A 17,301-nucleotide genomic window follows, 5' to 3' on the forward strand; every position below is an offset into this window, starting at 1 on the left:
AAACTACGCAAAAATCTGCAAACTCAGAAGAAAAATGGTGAAAGTTCACACTTTGGCAAAATACGGTGGAAGTGTTGATTTTGGGTGGAATTTTTTCTCTCTCTCGGCTCACTATCCCCCAGCTATTTGGCGGTGGGAAAGTTTTTTGTTCTTTCATTTAGCACATGGCGAGTCTTTGGAAAGAAAAGCACAAACTGTGTAGCTCTTTTTATGAACTTTGGCTCCTTTTGCATCCGAACTGACTTTATAAAATCCTTTCAAATGAAAAATAATAGGTGGAAATTTCCAACGGTTGAACTTAATTACGCCGAGGTGACTAATGCTTTGTGAGTGAGAAGCAAATGATCGTGAGGCATTCAGCACACTTTTCTCACTGGTTGAGAAATGGTGGGTCTTTGTTTTTTTTTTGTGTGGGTAGGAAAATCCTTTGATCTGTTCATTAAAAATTTTTCAAGGCAGCTTAGGAAAGAAAATTTGCTAAGAATTTTTCAATGGTAAATCTTTAGGGATTTGCCTATTTCACTGCTCATTATAACATAGGTTCAACAGTTTTTTTTCAAATTTTCAGCAGTCTTTGAAATTCCTACCAGAAATAATCTTAAATAGAGTTAGTTATGATGCATTCACGGTATTTTTGCTGTTCAGTTTCATCATTCTAGATTTTTTTTGTACGGATTTTTGATTATCATTAACTAGAACCTTTAGTAATCTTCAACGGCAAATATGGGTGTTAGACAGCTGCACTAGACTGAGTCGATTTCGGGTCATTTTTTTATTCCTCAAACACTGGGGTCTAAAAAGCATTGTTTTGGATCAAAACTCATCCATGATTTTTGGCATAATTTTTATGTAACGTTTACATGAGCAAATTTGAACTTCAAGGTTTGTTTGGGAAAATTGAGTATTTGAACTGAAAAATAAACATATTTTTTTTATTCCCCTGTGGAACCTGTAGAATTTATAATTTATGCTCCAGATGAAAACGAGACTTGCAGAGAGGCGCTTGACTGGAATCCAAATGGACATCGAAGAAGAGGCAGGCCCAAAAGCTCGTGGCGGCGAAGTCTAGCCGCTGAAATCCGCACAGTTCTAGCGTAACATTTCAAAAGAGCGAAACTAGCAGTTTGCTGGAAATGAGAAAAACGCGCTTGAAAATTCGGAACACCTATTCAAATCCTATTTAAAAAATCGACTACTTTTTGTTCAACAAAATTGAAAAATGTGCATTATATTCCCTTATTGTTCGATGGTTATCAAGAACTTAAACTTTTTTCGTTTAATTTCAGAGATTTTCGAGTTTCGCCCTTTTATTGTTTTCGATTCCAGTTACGCTTGCAAGTTTCGCCCAATTGATCGGCCGTTTTTGTTTTGGTTTTGAAGTTTCGCCCATTCGTCCTACACGTAAAAACTAATTAGCCCGTTTTGTCACACACGATTAACTCAGTTACGCCTATTGGCCCTACACGAATAGAAAAATTCACTCCATTTTGAATAGGCGTATCTTCACGTTCCAACGAAAATGCATCAACAGGAAGTTTCGCCCAATTGAATTTTATAAATTTTTTGAAAGTTTTAAGTAATTTTAAAATGAAACCGCATTTAATAGGTAAAGTGCAACCGCGTGCATCCGGAATGACCGTTAACTCGATTTGTTTACATTTGGCAGTTTCGCCCTTTTTAAATGTTACGCTAGAGTTGACGAGAACCTTGGCTGGCAGCAAGTGAAGACGCTGGCTCCGGATCGCCAGCAGTGGAGATCTTTTATCTCAGCCCTATGCGTCGGTCAATCGGCACCGGACCCTTAGGTAGGTAGGTAGGTTCCAGATAATAATTTCCAACAATCGAAATTTATATCAAACCTCAACCAGAAATCTTTTATTTCGATTCTGAATTTTCGCCTGTTGATAAGAATTTTTTCTGTTATCTAAATAAAAATTGCGAATGATTAAACTGCTTCAGATTTTTCACATCTAAAGTTCCAATTCTGCAAAAGAATTAAAAGATGAAACGTTGTTATGGTTGTAATTTTAATTTTTTGTTCCACATTCCGAAAAGATGTGTTTCGAATATGAAAAATGCATCTAAATAGTTGAGGTTTAAAATGTTAAATAAAGTTCGAATCAGTTTTTTCCCCAATGATAATCCAATCTGGATATCAATAACACAAAGAAAAACTGTACGAAGAATCCGAAATCTGGGATCACGATCGAATTTTAATGTTCATCAGCAAATTTTGATCCACAAAATCCAAAAATTTTCAAATCTAAGCTTTCCAGATATTTTTCCGCTTATCCAGATCGCGAAATTTCGGGTTTTTTTTTAAATATCTAAATTATTTAATAAAAATCATTTAGAAAAGCACTCATAAATCATATTGCAAGTTTCTAAAAAATCGTTCATTTTGATGAAATTTGAAACAAAATTGGACAACATCGGAGCCATCTGGCAAGCCTAGTCTTATCTTATTGAAATTTGATATTCTGGACTCAATTGCTATCAACAAGTTGGAATTTTTTTGAAAAAAATTAGTAGAATTGTGGACTTGCAAAAAGATTTCGAGGTTTTGGCTTTAGTTCGGGGTCGAGATTATTACTCTTGAATCGTTTCAGTTGTTTATCAAATTTTGATTAAAAATTTGAAATTTTAAGTTTAGAGAAGAACATTTCGCTTGGCTTTATGGAACCTCATGGGAGAGGGGGTTTAACTGCCCCCCCCCCCCCCCCCTCACCCTGTTCCTACGGTCTTGGCCCCCTTCCAAGCGGGAAAATCCCGTTCAAAATTACACGAAAATACTTGAATTTTATAAAAATTTTGAATTTTTTCTAGTCGGTATACCCTTGAATTTTCAAAATTTTCCACTAGGGGAGATGCGCTATATGCGCCACATATTAGGGAAAGCGCTCATTTTCTCCCATATTCCAATAAATAGGAGTCTGAAAACTACATGCACATGAGCGAACATCTGTTTAATATACGTTAGAGCTATTTTTCTGTTAAAATCTCTTACAGTTTTTGTGAAAATAATTTTATAATAAAAGAAGTCAAAATAGCCGATTACCGAAACTGACGGGCTAAATGCGCATATTTATGTTTTTAGCTATACAGTAAGGATTTTTTTTACACTGATATACGTACCGCGTAAAAAAAACCGTGTAAAAAAACCGTGTTAATTCCCGAAAACCGTGTAAAAAAAAACCGTGCTAATTCCCGAAAACCGTGTAAAAAAAGACCAATCGAATTCTGCAGCTCTGAAGTTCTGACACTTAAGACCTGAGACCTGAGACCTGAGACTTGAGACTTGAGACCTGGACTTGAGAATGTAGACTAGAGACATGAGACCTGAGACTTTAGACATTACACCTGAGACCTAAGTCCACATTAGTGAGACCTGAGACTAGAAACCTAAGACATAAAACACGAGACCTGACACCTGAGACATGGGACATGAGACCTGAGACATGGGACTTGAGACTTAAGACATGACACCTGAGACCTGAGACATGAGACATGAGGCATGAGACATGAAATATGAGACTTGAGACTTGAGACCTGAGACCTGAGACCTGAGACATGAGACATAAGACATGAGACCTGAGGTATGAGACAATAGCCATGAAAGATGAGACCTGAGACATGAGACTTTAGACTTGAGACAAGCTACTAGTGTTATTACCGCGAAAAATTAGATTAGCTCCGATTTCAACTTGCGACCCCTCTAGTGAAAGGGTTTGACTTGTAGGTGACGAAAAATAGTGTCGCGAAATCGCTAGTACAAGCTACTAGTGTAAGTATCGCGAAAAATTAATTAAGCTCCGATTTCGACTTTCGACCGGTCAAGTGAAAGGGTTTGATTTGTAGGTAACGAAAAATTGTGTCGCGACTTCGCTAGTACAAGCTACTAGGATTAGTACCGCGAGAAATTAGTTAAGCTCTGATTTCAACTTGCGACCTCTCTAGTGAAAGGGTTTGACTTGTAGATGACGAAAAATAGTGTCGCGACTTCGCTAGTAAAAGCTACTAGGATTAGTACCGCGAGAAATTAGTTAAGCTCCGATTTCAACTTGCGACCCCTCTAGTGAAAGGGTTTGACTTACAGGTGACGAAAAATAGTGTCGCGAGTTCGCTAGTACAGGCTACTAGTGTTAGTACCGCGAGAAATTAGTTAAGCTCCGATTTCAACTTGCGACCCCTCTAGTGAAAGGGTTTGACTTGTGGGTGACGAAGAAAAGTGTCAAACCCTTTCACTTGAACGGTTGAAAGTTGAAATCGGAGCTTAACTAATTTCTCGCGGTACTAACACTAGTAACTTGTACTAGCGAAGTCGCGTCACTATTTTTCGTCACCTACAAGTCAAACTCTTTCACTAGAGGGGTCGCAAGTTGAAATCGGAGCTTAACTAATTTCTCGCGGTACTAACACTAGTAGCTTGTACTAGCGAAGTCGCGACACTATTTTTCGTCACCTACAAGTCAAACCCTTTCACTAGAGGGGTCGCAAGTTGAAATCGGAGCTTAACTAATTTCTCGCGGTACTAATCCTAGTAGCTTGTACTAGCGAAGTCGCGACACTATTTTTCGTCATCTACAAGTCAAACCCTTTCACTTGACCGGTCGAAAGTTGAAATCGGAGCTAAACTAATTTCTCGCGGTACTAACACTAGTAGCTTGTACTAGCGAACTCGCGACACTATTTTTCGTCACCTGTAAGTCAAACCCTTTCACTAGAGGGGTCTTAAATTGAAATCGGAGCTTAACTAATTTCTCGCGGTACTAACACTAGTTACTTGTACTAGCGAACACGCGACACTATTTTTCGTCACCTACAAGTCAAATCCTTTCACTAGAGGGGTCTCAAGTTGAAATCGGAGCTTAACTAATTTCTCGCGGTACTAATCCTAGTAGCTTGTACTAGCGATTTCGCGACACTATTTTTCGTCACCTACAAGTCAAACCCTTTCACTAGAGGGGTCGCAAGTTGAAATCGGAGCTTAACTAATTTTTCGCGGTACTAATCCTAGTAGCTTGTACTAGCGAAGTCGCGACACTATTTTTCGTCATCTACAAGTCAAACCCTTTCACTTGACCGATCGAAAGTTGAAATCGGAGCTTAACTAATTTCTCGCGGTACTAACACTAGTAGCTTTTACTAGCGAAGTCGTGACACTATTTTTCGTCACCTACAAGTCAAACCCTTTCACTAGAGGGGTCGCATGTTGAAATCGGAGCGAAACTTATTTTTCGCGGCACTAATACTAATGGCTTGTCTCCGGTCTCAGGTCCAAAGTCTCATGTCTCAGGCCTCAGGTCTCATGTTTCATGGCTCTTGTCTCATGCCTCAGGTCTCATGTCTTATGTCTTATGTCTCATGCCTCATGTCTCATGTCTCATGTCTCAGGTCTAAAGTCTCATGTTTCATGGTTCTTTTCTCATGCCTCAGGTCTCAGGTCTCAGGTCTGATGTCTCATGCTGAGGTCTCAAGTCTAATATCCCTCGTCTCAGGTTCATACATGTCTTATGTCTTATGTCTCATGCCTCATGTCTCATGTCTCATGTCTCAGGTCTAAAGTCTCATGTTTCATGGTTCTTGTCTCATGCATCAGGTCTCAGGTCTCAGGTCTGATGTCTCATGCTGAGGTCTCAAGTCTAATATCCCTTGTCTCAGGTTCCAGGTCTCAGGTCTCATGTCTAATTTCTAATGTTTCATGTCTCAGGTCTCATGTCTCATGTCTCATGTCTCATGTCTCAAGTCTCAGATCTCAGGTCTCAGGTCTCAAGTCTCAGGTCTCAGGTCTCAGGTCCCAGGTCCCAGGTCTCAGGTCCCATGTATCATGTTCTTAGTCTAAGAGATAAGATTTTCCCAATTTCAAAAAGATTCTAAGTGTTTTCCTTTGAAAAGGACTTAGCATATTTCCTCTCAAAAACCGTGTTAATTCGCGAAAACCGTGTAAAAAAAAACCGTGTTAATTCCCGAAAACCGTGTAAAAAAGCCGTGTAAAAAAAAACCGCGTAAAAAAAACCGTGTAAAAAAAAACCTAGGTGTATTTCATTTATACTTGCAAAATTTTTATATTGTTTAGTGAAAATAGTAGAAACGGATTTTAAGCATACGTCGAGGCTGAAATTTACATCACTAGTTCTTTTGCATAAAACATAGTTTGGTATGCCAAATGGCCATATTTCATGGAAATATTTAGTTCATATCGTATATTTAACGAATCAGTATGAAGTTTTTCTTTTTTCGCTATCAGATCGTGATTTGAGCTTTGATTTAATGTTTAAATGATAAAAAGCAAAAAAATTATAAAAGTAATCTATTTTTCTTGATATAGACATTTAAGCTGCCTTGATATGGGCATTCAGAACCTGTCTCTTATCTTATGATTTACAACTTTGCCAAAAGCTTCAAGTTATTGAATTTCTGATTTCTGGATGAATAAGAATAAATAACCATTAAAATTTTGTCCACAGAATCTGTACGCACAATAATTACAGATCAATATATTTTAACAAAACTGACAAAAATCTTGATTGAATTTTTAAATTTTTTCGACTGTATCTAACGAATCATTTTTTTCATGCCATGTGTTAAAAGCGTTTTACCCTCAAACTGCACTGATTAGATATGTTGAATCTCCAGCCATATCGTCAATCGGCTGTATGCGCATATTATCCAATATGCGCATTTAGGTACGCTTCATCCTACTAGGGAGTGTTCCCCAAACAAATTGAAGTCAAATTTTCCATTAGGGTGATAAATTTTCCAAAAGGCGCTTCAAAAGCGTAGGACTTCTACAGTTTAACTTTCTTAGCTTTATTTTCACAATGCAATTTTTATTTTAAGTTCATCCTCTAAAACCAATTTTTTTATTATAACACATCACTTTAGTTCAACGAATAATTTTATCGTTTGAATTTTTTTTTTCTGAATATTGCATTACTTTATGGGCAAAATAGATAAATATCAATACTTTTTAGGTTGCAATGAATCATTTTTTTTCGTATTCCTAACCCCGCCTTGAGACTCTCCTTTTCTACCAAACAAAGAAAAAAAATTGTTAAAAACGAAAAACCAGATTACGGTAAGTTTAAGACTTCATTTTCAGTAGCTATTTTAGATCGAGAAACACATCGATCAAGGCTTTTTGACGTGATTATAAGGATAATTTTTCGATAAATATCTCCATTTTGAGTTTTTTTTAATGATTTTTTTTTGCATTGTTAGATGTAGCTTTTGATAACTAATTGTCTAAAAAGGGCAAAAAGAAAGTTCAAATAATGTTTGGTTTTTGTTTTACGCTGATTCACTAAAGCCAGATTTTAAACAGGGGTTGGTTTTAAGAGGTTTAATAAAATTTAAATTTTTGTTTTATTTCTCATAAAGTAACAAATTAAAATCAATAATAATTTACAATTTTCAATCATTTTCCGTAAAAATATATCATTTCCTGTTAAACAGAAGTTAAAAAAAATGAAAACTTTAAATTAAAGGGATCATATTTTTTAGGATAAAAATCAACTAAATTTCAATTCTTATTTTCTTGATACACTTAAATTAAAATTCCTTATTTAAACAAACAAACTCATTTCTTTTTCTAAAAAGAGACAATAAAGCTAAGTAGATAATTTCAATTAAGAAGATGCATTTGAATTTTAGAATCACACAAGTAGTAAAATGTCTACAACACAAAAGCTCTAGTTTACATTTTTCGAAAACTGTTCGATTTCTTCTACCCAAAATGCTCTAGCTGTGATCTTTACACCTAACAATACTTCACGATTGTCTAAATGAATTCTACTTTGAATTCCATAATTCATCGAAATGCCAAAATTTAAATAGGAGAATAGGAACATATGCTTTTATAACTGTTTCGAAAGATTGTGGCGTCATAAATTCGAATATTTCGTCAGATTTTGCCTATCACCTCAAGATTTGGTGCAATAGCTCGTATAATAAAAAAATGAGCATATTTTTTTTAATTTAATTCCAGATGATAAACTAATGAACCTACATTCCAACTTTATACTGATTATAAATCTATTCATTATACTTTATTTCATGAAAGATCCAAATTTTTCCTAGATTTTCTAATTTTAGGGATACAATACTTTAGAATATTAGTTTTCAAACTTTTTACGCTAACCGCCCCCTGTCTCAATATTTTAGAGCTCACCGATCCTAAAGGTATATTGGAACAAATTTGCTACGAAATGCAACAGAAATTGGCAACTCTGACCCGCCCCCTTGCAGGCTCTCAGTTCCCAGAATTTTTCCATATCATATCCAGGCTGGATAAAAAAGAGCAAGTTGAACTAAAAACCAAAATCGAGCAGTTGATTTCTTAATTTTCTTTTGAACTTAAAAACCGGGCAAAATTCGGGCTAATTTAGGAAAGATCACAAAAATTGTTGCTTAGATATCAAGAAAAAAACAATAATTGTAATCAAAAACCCATCAGCCGACTTTAATTTTTATTTTGGGCTTCCATAAAATCGTTCATGTTAATTTTGACTAAACTTGTTCCAAAATGAAGAGTTATTCACCTTAAACTAATTTAATGAAATCATTTTATCGGCTATATCGGGTTCTTTGAGTAAGAATATTTAAGAATTGAAAGGTTATTGACGGATAGTAGATTAGAATTAAATGTAAAGTTTTTCAAATTAAAATAACCTTTCCGCTCATTTTCAACATCATTCATCTTATTCTTATCTTCTATCGGTCCATATTTTTTCTATTCTTAAATATTCTTTCTCAAAGAATATAAAATTTCACCGATATAGCCGATATAATAATCTTATTCAAAATATTTAATTTTTTGTCACAAAAATAAAAAATTATAGTTTATCGTTTAAAGTTTTTTTTTCTTTTTTGCAAATAAAGTGAAAACCCCGAAAAGTCATTTTTCAAAATAATCCGGGCATCCGAATCGGTCCTTAATTTTTATCTAAATATCCAGACAACTCCAGATATAACCAGGTAGTCAGATAAGCTTTATTTAGAAAGTAAAATTTAGAATTTAGAAATTTAGAAATTTGGAATAAAAATGGTCTTACTATTCCTGATATCACAGAAAGCGTTTGAAATGTTTAATATAAAAGATTTTATTTATCTAACAACTATGTAGAAGACTGTAAAACCTTTTGTTTTTTAAAATTTCTAAGATTAATTTTGATTTAATTTTTTTTTAAATTTTATTCAGTTAAATTTTTTTTCGTAGAGTTGTTTAAAAACCAATAAGAAAATTTATAAACCTTTTTCTCAGAAGTTAAAGTTACTGGCAGTCATCGAGAAAATAAATTATTCAACCTTTATTTCAAAGGCTTATTAGCATTTTTATGTTTTTTAAAAAAAATACCCAAATTTTCCAACACTCCTAAACCTTGTCTGGTTTAGCTGTAAAGTTTTTTGCACTAATGAGATTTTTGTTGCCTTATGCTATCAGAAATTTTCAAAAAATCGTTTCAAAATATGGTGAAAGTTGTGCTCTTCAAGGGATAGAAAACTATTTTTCGATTTGTTCATACCATCTTTGTTGCAAAGATGTTACTATACTAAACCTTTCTTTAAAATTTATTTCATTCGTTTCAGATGAAAAAAAGTTTTTAAATTCAGATGCTATTTAAAGGGGAGAGTGGGGTATCATGGGCCACTTTTTTTCTTTGCTTCATAACCTCTTTATTTTAAAAGATAAAAAGAAAAAAAATAAATGGCAAGGTTTTCTACATTTTTAAAGTATCATTAGAATTTTTTGAAAAACTGTGGGGAAACGTGGGCCTCCAAATCCAAATTGACTTAATTTATGAGTTGATCCAAAACTGAAATTTCATAATTTATTAGGTTATTATAAAGCAATTTCAGATGAGAAAATAAAAAAAGAGAGTTGTATATGACCGAATAGTTCCTTATATAAAATTTATGTTCGTCTCACTCGCATTAGAAAAATTGACAAAATATTTTTCATAGCAGTTTGTTTGGCACAAGAAAACTTTGCAGATAGAAATAGCGTATTTTAAGTTCTGAATGTATATAAAAGCCCCAAAATATAGGTGGTCCAAGATTCCCCACAAGCTATGATTTGTAAATTGGTTGCGTTTGTGTGACTTATTGATGTTTCATCAAAAAATTCTTTTTTAATGTATGTATGATAAATGTATGAGCATATTATTGTTATGTACTTTTGGTGTCCTACGAATGCAATTTGCAGGTGCTTTTTTAATTATATAAGTACGTTTTTCTAGGCTAATAAAATAAAAAAACATATGATGCGTACATAAGTCTACTACATATAGAAAAACATGCTTACGAAAAGCGACGATGACAGCAAGGTTGCCAAAATCACAGAAAAATCTATAAATTCACGGAATTTTTAACAAATTCTCACCACAGAATCTGTTTCACTGAACACATAATTTTGGAAATATTCATGGATTTCATAGATATTTTTAACTTTGTTAAAATTTTCAAAATAATACATTTCATCTAAACATCAATTTTAAATTTTTAGAATGAACATGATAAGATTGGAATTATTAATTTTGTTTTTAGTTAAATGTAAAAAAAATGAATATTTTCATGACTTTCCAAAGAATCACAGAAAACCGTCACAGAATTACTGGGTGAAATCACAGAAAGTCACATTTTTTTTAAAGTAAAAACACGGAATTTTTTTTCGGCAACCTTGGATGACAGTTGGATTGAGATTTTTATCTCAACATATAGCTGAGATATTTAGAGTGGCCCACGTTACCCACTCCCGCCTTATTAAATTAAGATTAAAAAACCACAATTCACAATAGGAAATGAATTTCAGATTTGGTGAAATTCGATATTTTCGAATCACTATTGTGGAAAGTATAACAAAATAAAAGAAAAAAATTCAAAGTTTTCAAATCAGTTTAAAACTCATAGAAATTTTTTAATCAATAAATTTCTCAAATATGTGTTTTTCAAACGTATTGTTGGAAAAATAGAACTATTAAATTTTTTTATGATAACCTTGTGAGGCCTTTTTAATTAACTAAATGACATTTAAAACGAAAGATTCCTTAATGAGTTCATAAGTCATTTATTTTAATCTCCTGGTATACAAAATACGAACATCACCTGTTTGATCCGGAATGGGCCAATACCTGATTCCTTGGTCGTCTGGTCACCCCTTGATGAGTCCGTAGCCAGGTCGTTGACCTCCAGCCAACCGTTCAGAGTTGCGTTACCGATGTGATATCGGTTATATCACTTATCCAAAAAAACGTAAGAAGCGCAGCTCCGTTACAGGATTTTCTCGAACATGCACAATCAAACTCGCGGATTCAACTTAGCGTACAATTGTTATTCAATTTGTTGGTTTGAACTTAAAATAGTTTAGGCTTAAGATTAAAAATACAATGTTCTTCGGACTAATGGTGGTGATGCTATTACGACGACAGTGCAAGTTCAACTCGTCCGTGATGGCCGGTTTGATCGCGAGCGCATTGTCAATCGGGTTTGGATTCTGCGATGTTTTCCGACAACAATAGGAGTGCTCTCTGGCCAGTCGTAGTATGATCATTGGTAGTGATCGATGATCACTCCTAATGATGATGACGACCATTGTCGTACACAATGCAAGAGAGGTCCACTTAGAACTCTGCTGAAGTAGATTGAGGGTTCCAGAATCCACAGAGCAATCTCCCATTAGGTTTATTACTCAGAAATCTACTACTCGGTTTTATGCTACCACAGTGGTTCCTAAACTAAACATCCTCACCCACCCAGAAATCAAACATGCATTTCTGAAATTATTTTATTCAAGAATTGTGAGGATCAGTTGGTGAACTCATATTTAAAATAACTTTGGATAAATTTGGCATGATCTCCAGACACAAACCATCATTTCTGCCTTCGCAGACACATCCCTTCGGATAGACTGACATTGATCTGACTCCAGATTTTTAAAATCTGACATGGTTCTCTAAAAATTCTCATAATTCTGACTGTTAATCTGACACAAACATTCCATCAGACAGGTTTCTCTGACATAATCATTTCGCAAGAATTCAGACATAACTTCAATCATTCTTTACTTCAACTTCCGCATTCTGACCAGAATTTTCATCAGAATCTGGCATAGGTAACAAACACAATTTCTCAACCGGGCGCTTTTTCAGCCCTGATTCCGTTTTTAATGTGACTACTCGAACCACACCATCTTGTCCTGGATGAAGCTCTACAATTCTACCCATTTTCCATCGACATGGGGAAACATTTTCATCCTTAATGATAACCAAACGACCCAGGTCAACCGACACTGAAGGTTTCCAACGTTTTGTTCTGGCTTGTAGTTGGCACAAATATTCTCTACGCCACCGTGTCCAAATTAATTGCAAATTTTTCTGCATCAACTGAATTTTATTAAGCCGGTTATCTGATATTTTCAAGTAGTTTTCATCTGGCATGGACTGTAGGGATTCTCCAATAATAAAATGACCGGGTGTCAACGGTTCCAAATCATTTGGATCGTTCGAAAGTGGTGTAATGGGCCGCGAATTTAAACACGCTTCGACCTGAACCAGAAGCGTCGCGAAATCTTCTGTGCTGACAGGGTTTTCGCCGATTACCCTTAGAATGTGCTTTTTTGCGGAACGCACCGCTGCCTCCCACAAACCTCCAAAATGTGGAGCGCTGGGAGGATTGAAATGCCACCTAATTCCTTCGCTGCCACATTCTTTGAACATTCGTTCCCGATGGGTCTGACACTTCAACAGACGAAACAATTCAACCATTTGGTTCCTTGCGCCCACAAAGTTCGTACCGTTGTCCGAAAATATCTCTGAGCACTTTCCTCTTCTTCCAACAAATCTACGCAAGGCCTGTATGAACCGTTCTGTAGATAGGTCTGATACCAGCTCAAGATGCACTGCTTTAGTGGACATGCATATAAAAACAGCGACGTATGCCTTATTCACTGGGCGTCTGGGGGCCGGGCGAATGTATACCGGACCGAAATAGTCCACTCCTGTTCTAGCGAATGCACGCGAAACCGTTACGCGTGAAGCTGGTAGTTCTGACATAAACTGTTGAATCGGTGTGGGACGAGCCCTGAAACAGGTGTGACATTTCTGTACAATCTGACGAGCCATGCTCCTGCCACCCAAGGGCCAAAATTTCAATCTAACCGTTGCTAAAAGCAGCTGAGGGCCAGCGTGTAATAATCGACGATGGAAGTGCTCTAATATTAGCCGAGTAAAGTTGTGACGAGCTGGCAAGACAACCGGGTGTTTTGCAGTTTCTGATTCGGACGAATTGCTCAATCTACCACCAATTCTCAACAAACCATCGGAGAATATTTTGGGATTGAACCATCTTAGTTTAGATTGTCTTGATACAAATTCGCCCTTAGATAAAACTCTCAACTCATCAGCGAAACACTCTTTTTGGACACATTTGACTAAAGCTCTTTCTGCTTCTTCCATTTCAGCTGACTGTAGAAAAGCTTGGAATTTGACTTGACGTTTGGATTTTAACAGCTTTTTCAACCTCAACAAATATGCTGTACCTCTGACCATTTTAGTGTAATCGGAATACAAACTAAAATACCAACGATTGAAATCCGACTCATGCTCTGAATTGTTTGTTGCTAATGCTGTGACTGTAGTTCGACGCCTTTCTTCATCACCAATTTCCGCCAAGTGGTTAGCCGGTAGTTCTGGCCAGTTTTCTTTGTCTAGCGCCAACCAACAAGGACCTTCCCACCACAAGCGATTTTGACCAATCTCTGCCGGTGGAATACCCCGAGAAATAAGATCTGATGGATTGTCAACGCCTGGGACATGCCTCCATTCAAACCCTTCCGTAAGTTGTTGTATTTTGGCAACTCGATTTGCCACATAGGTAGTCCAAGTAGATGGAACAGCTTGTAACCATCGCCACACGCATGTTGAATCTGTCCAAAAATAGACTGGACAGTCAAATTTCATAGCATCCTTTACGAAATTGAATAGTTCAGCCGTTAACAGAGCACCACACAACTCTAGGCGGGGAATCGACTGACTTGCAAGCGGAGCTACCCTCGATTTCGCCGACAACAAACAAATTTTAACCTCTCCATCAGAGTTAATGCTCTTTAAGTAAACGCAACCACCATATGCTTTCTCCGAAGCATCTGAAAAACAGTGAATCTCCTTGTAAATAGCTCCTGGGATAATGTTGCACCGTTCAATACGAATTCCGTTTAGTGAACCTAGTTGTTCGTAGTACTTCAGCCAATCCTCACCCACCGTTGGAGGTAATGGCTGATCCCAGTCCAATCTTTGGTCGTCATTATTCCGCAAGGTCCACAACTGCTGCATAAATATTTTTGCAGTTGTTATTGCAGCACCTAGGAGTCCCAACGGGTCGAAGAGCGTTGCAATTACCGACAGCACCTTCCGTTTAGTTAGAACCGTGGATTTTGGAATTTCGGGGATGTTAAAATGATACATGAAAACATCAGATTTCGGCAACCAAGTGAGCCCAAGGACCTTCATCGAGGGATCTATGTCCGATCCGTCTGAAGCTTCTTTAATGGCTACACTCTCTTGTGGTAGTCCTTGCAGGACCTCTAAACAATTTGATGCGAATTTTCGCAACCGAAATCCTCCAGCTCTTGCAGCTTTATCCAACTGAACTCGCAGTTCGAGGGCTGCATTTGCATCTTCTGCCCCTGATACTACATCATCCATGTACGTATCTTCCGAAAATACCTTTGATGCCAAGGGAAACCTTTCCCCTTCATCCAATGCTAACTGCTTCAAGGTGCGTGTTGCTAAAAACGGAGCAGGTTTGGTGCCGTATGTTACCGTCTTCAGCTCGAACGTCTTGACTGACTCCGATGGAGACCTTCTCCATAGAATTGACTGTAGTGGACGATCTTCTCTTGTTATGTTGATTTGGCGGAACATTTTCTCAACATCTGCGACGACCATAATCTGACGCATTCGACAGCGGAGTATAATTGCCCGAAGATCGTCCTGGATTACTGGACCTGTTAGTAATCCATCGTTCAGTGAGACTCCAGTAGTGGTTTTGCATGAAGCATCGAATACAACACGCAATTTAGTAGTAGTACTATCCTCCTTTTCGACTGGGTGGTGTGGTAAAAAACAACGTTTGATATCGGAAGCTTCCTCGACTTCTTCCATGTGACCTAGCTGTATGTATTCTTCCATGAACTTCGTATACAGCTCCCGCAAATCCGCATTTCTAGCTAGCCTACGCTCAGTTGCGCCCAGACGTCGTAGTGCTATTTCTTTTGAGTCACCCAATTTAGGAAAAACCTCCTCATTCTTAGGAAGAGAGACTGTGTACCTTCCATTGCTGTCTCTCTGTACCTTTTTCTGGAAAATTTCCTCGCATTGCCTTTCCTCCCGTGAGTATAGGTTTTCCGAACCCAGCTCCTCACAAGCCCAAAACCGAGCGACAAGAGTTTCAAGAGACTCTGTTGATGAAACATTGCAAGCAATCCGTGCTGATGTACATTGCGATAAACCTCCAGAAACGACCCAACCAAAAACTGACTCCGTAAGTGTTGGTAATTGATCACCGATGGAAATCCGTTTTCCCGTTTCGAAGAAGTCGAAAAACGATTCAATTCCCAACACTAAATCCACCACCTTCGACTCGAAAAACGCTGGATCCGCCAATTCAATTCCATCTGGGAATGACCATTCATCCGTTGATACCGTAGTAGTGGGAAGATCAACAGTTACTCTGGGTAGGACCAGGAATTCCATTTCCTTACAGTAGCTGTTCACTCTCGAGCGCACCAACGCTTGAACCTTTTGCTTGACTCTTGTAGATGTCCGACCAATGCCGAGTATCGCCACATCTACCCTTTTCCGACTCATCGTCAAACGCTGACTCAATCGTTCCGATATGAAATTGCTTTCTGACCCCGAATCAAGCAGCGCTCGAGCTGGATATCTGTTTCCCAATTCATCTTCCAAGAGGACCACTGCAGTTGCTAAGAGAACCCGACCGTTAGCCATGTGCTCAACACCCGATGATAAGCATGTTGATGAAGCTGGGTTGGAGACCCGAAATGATGACTCTCCTCGCATTTGTTCACTCTTAGAAGTGCCATTAGTTTCGCCTGACCTCGACGATTCCGGATTTTCTCCTTCCTTGCCCTTAAAACACACCAGTGTATGATGGCGACCTCCGCAATTCCGACACGAAAACTTAGACTGACATTCCCGAGCCATATGGGAAGTTCTAAAACAGTTCCGACATAATGAATTTGTTTTCAAAACCGAATCTCTATCCGTAACCGACAATTTCAAAAACCTCGGACACTGATGCAAGGGATGCTGGGATTTACAAACAACACATTTATTTCCTGGATAATTAACATTGTTGTGGAATGCCCGAACGTTGAGTTTTGGCTTAGTTACCACCTGAGAGGGTATGTTTCTATTTTCATTTGATTTTTGCGGAAGAGATTCTAACACTTGAACTCGCCGATGAAGAAAACCAGTCAAATCAGTCAACACATCTTGTTCCTTTGAAGCTGATTCCTCCTCCCAACTTCTTCGAGTGATCGGATCCAAAAGAGAAACAAGATAATTCACAAGCAACAGATCCTTGTAATCAGTAGGTTCTAACACCTGATCTAACGTGTTAACGATTCGCTCAAACCCTTCCAATAACTGAAGCAATTCACATACAGACTCCTTAGTCAACGAAGGTAACTTAAACAGCGATTGAACTTGTCGCTTTTTTAATTGCTTGCTGTTATTGTAACGCTTTAACAGCATATCCCATGCAACGATGTAATTAGCCCTTGTTATTTGAAGAGGATCAATTAAAGATTTCGGTTCACCCTGAAGACATCCCTTCAAATAGTGGAATTTCTCCACCTCCGGCAAATCCTGCTTGTTATGGATGAGCGAAATAAACAGATCGCGGAACCCGAGCCATTCCTCTATGTTACCATTAAACGACTGCAGCTTTATTTGTGGAAGCCGAACATGATCAAAACCTCCAGAATGACTATGATCATTAACATGAATAGATTGATTAAGCTCTGTACATTCTAAACGGCCCTTCGCCTTATCCATCAAGAATGATTTAGCGTAATAGTAGCGATCACTGAACTCCTTCCGTTCTCACTAATCACTAATCACTAATCGTACTTCCACAGCCAGAACTTATGTCTGAGTCCCAAAGAATAATACAAGTGTGTAATTATTCTTCTTGTCTTTAATCATGTTTTTGATTATTTTAACATAAAAACATTAAAATTGTCAAAAACATAATGTGGTTGGGCCTACCATGGAGCAGAGA

At 37.3% G+C, this 17,301-nt stretch overlaps 1 protein-coding gene and 1 long non-coding RNA gene across 2 annotated transcripts in view; both read right to left on the reverse strand.

Moving 5' to 3' along the window:
* LOC129747723 (uncharacterized) overlaps positions 1-11,478 on the reverse strand; it is a 57,921-nt gene extending 46,443 nt beyond the window's left edge. The window contains exon 1 of the long non-coding RNA XR_008737561.1: positions 11,130-11,478. This is a non-coding gene — a long non-coding RNA (uncharacterized LOC129747723). The remainder of the gene's footprint in view (positions 1-11,129) is intronic.
* Positions 11,479-12,047: 569 nt separating this feature from the next.
* LOC129742023 (uncharacterized) lies at positions 12,048-17,075 on the reverse strand. The gene has a single exon (XM_055733867.1). It carries the CDS (start codon positions 17,073-17,075, stop codon positions 12,048-12,050), a length of 5,028 nt encoding a protein of 1,675 aa, XP_055589842.1.
* Between the last annotated feature and the right edge of the window lie 226 nt (positions 17,076-17,301).

Source organism: Uranotaenia lowii, chromosome 2 (assembly GCF_029784155.1).
Source record: "Uranotaenia lowii strain MFRU-FL chromosome 2, ASM2978415v1, whole genome shotgun sequence".
NCBI classification, from domain to species: Eukaryota; Metazoa; Arthropoda; class Insecta; order Diptera; family Culicidae; genus Uranotaenia; species Uranotaenia lowii.

Excerpts from the sequence above, each read along its gene's own strand:
- LOC129742023 (XM_055733867.1), bottom strand. The coding sequence starts at position 17,075 with ATGGATAAGGCGAAGGGCCGTTTAGAATGTACAGAGCTTAATCAATCT.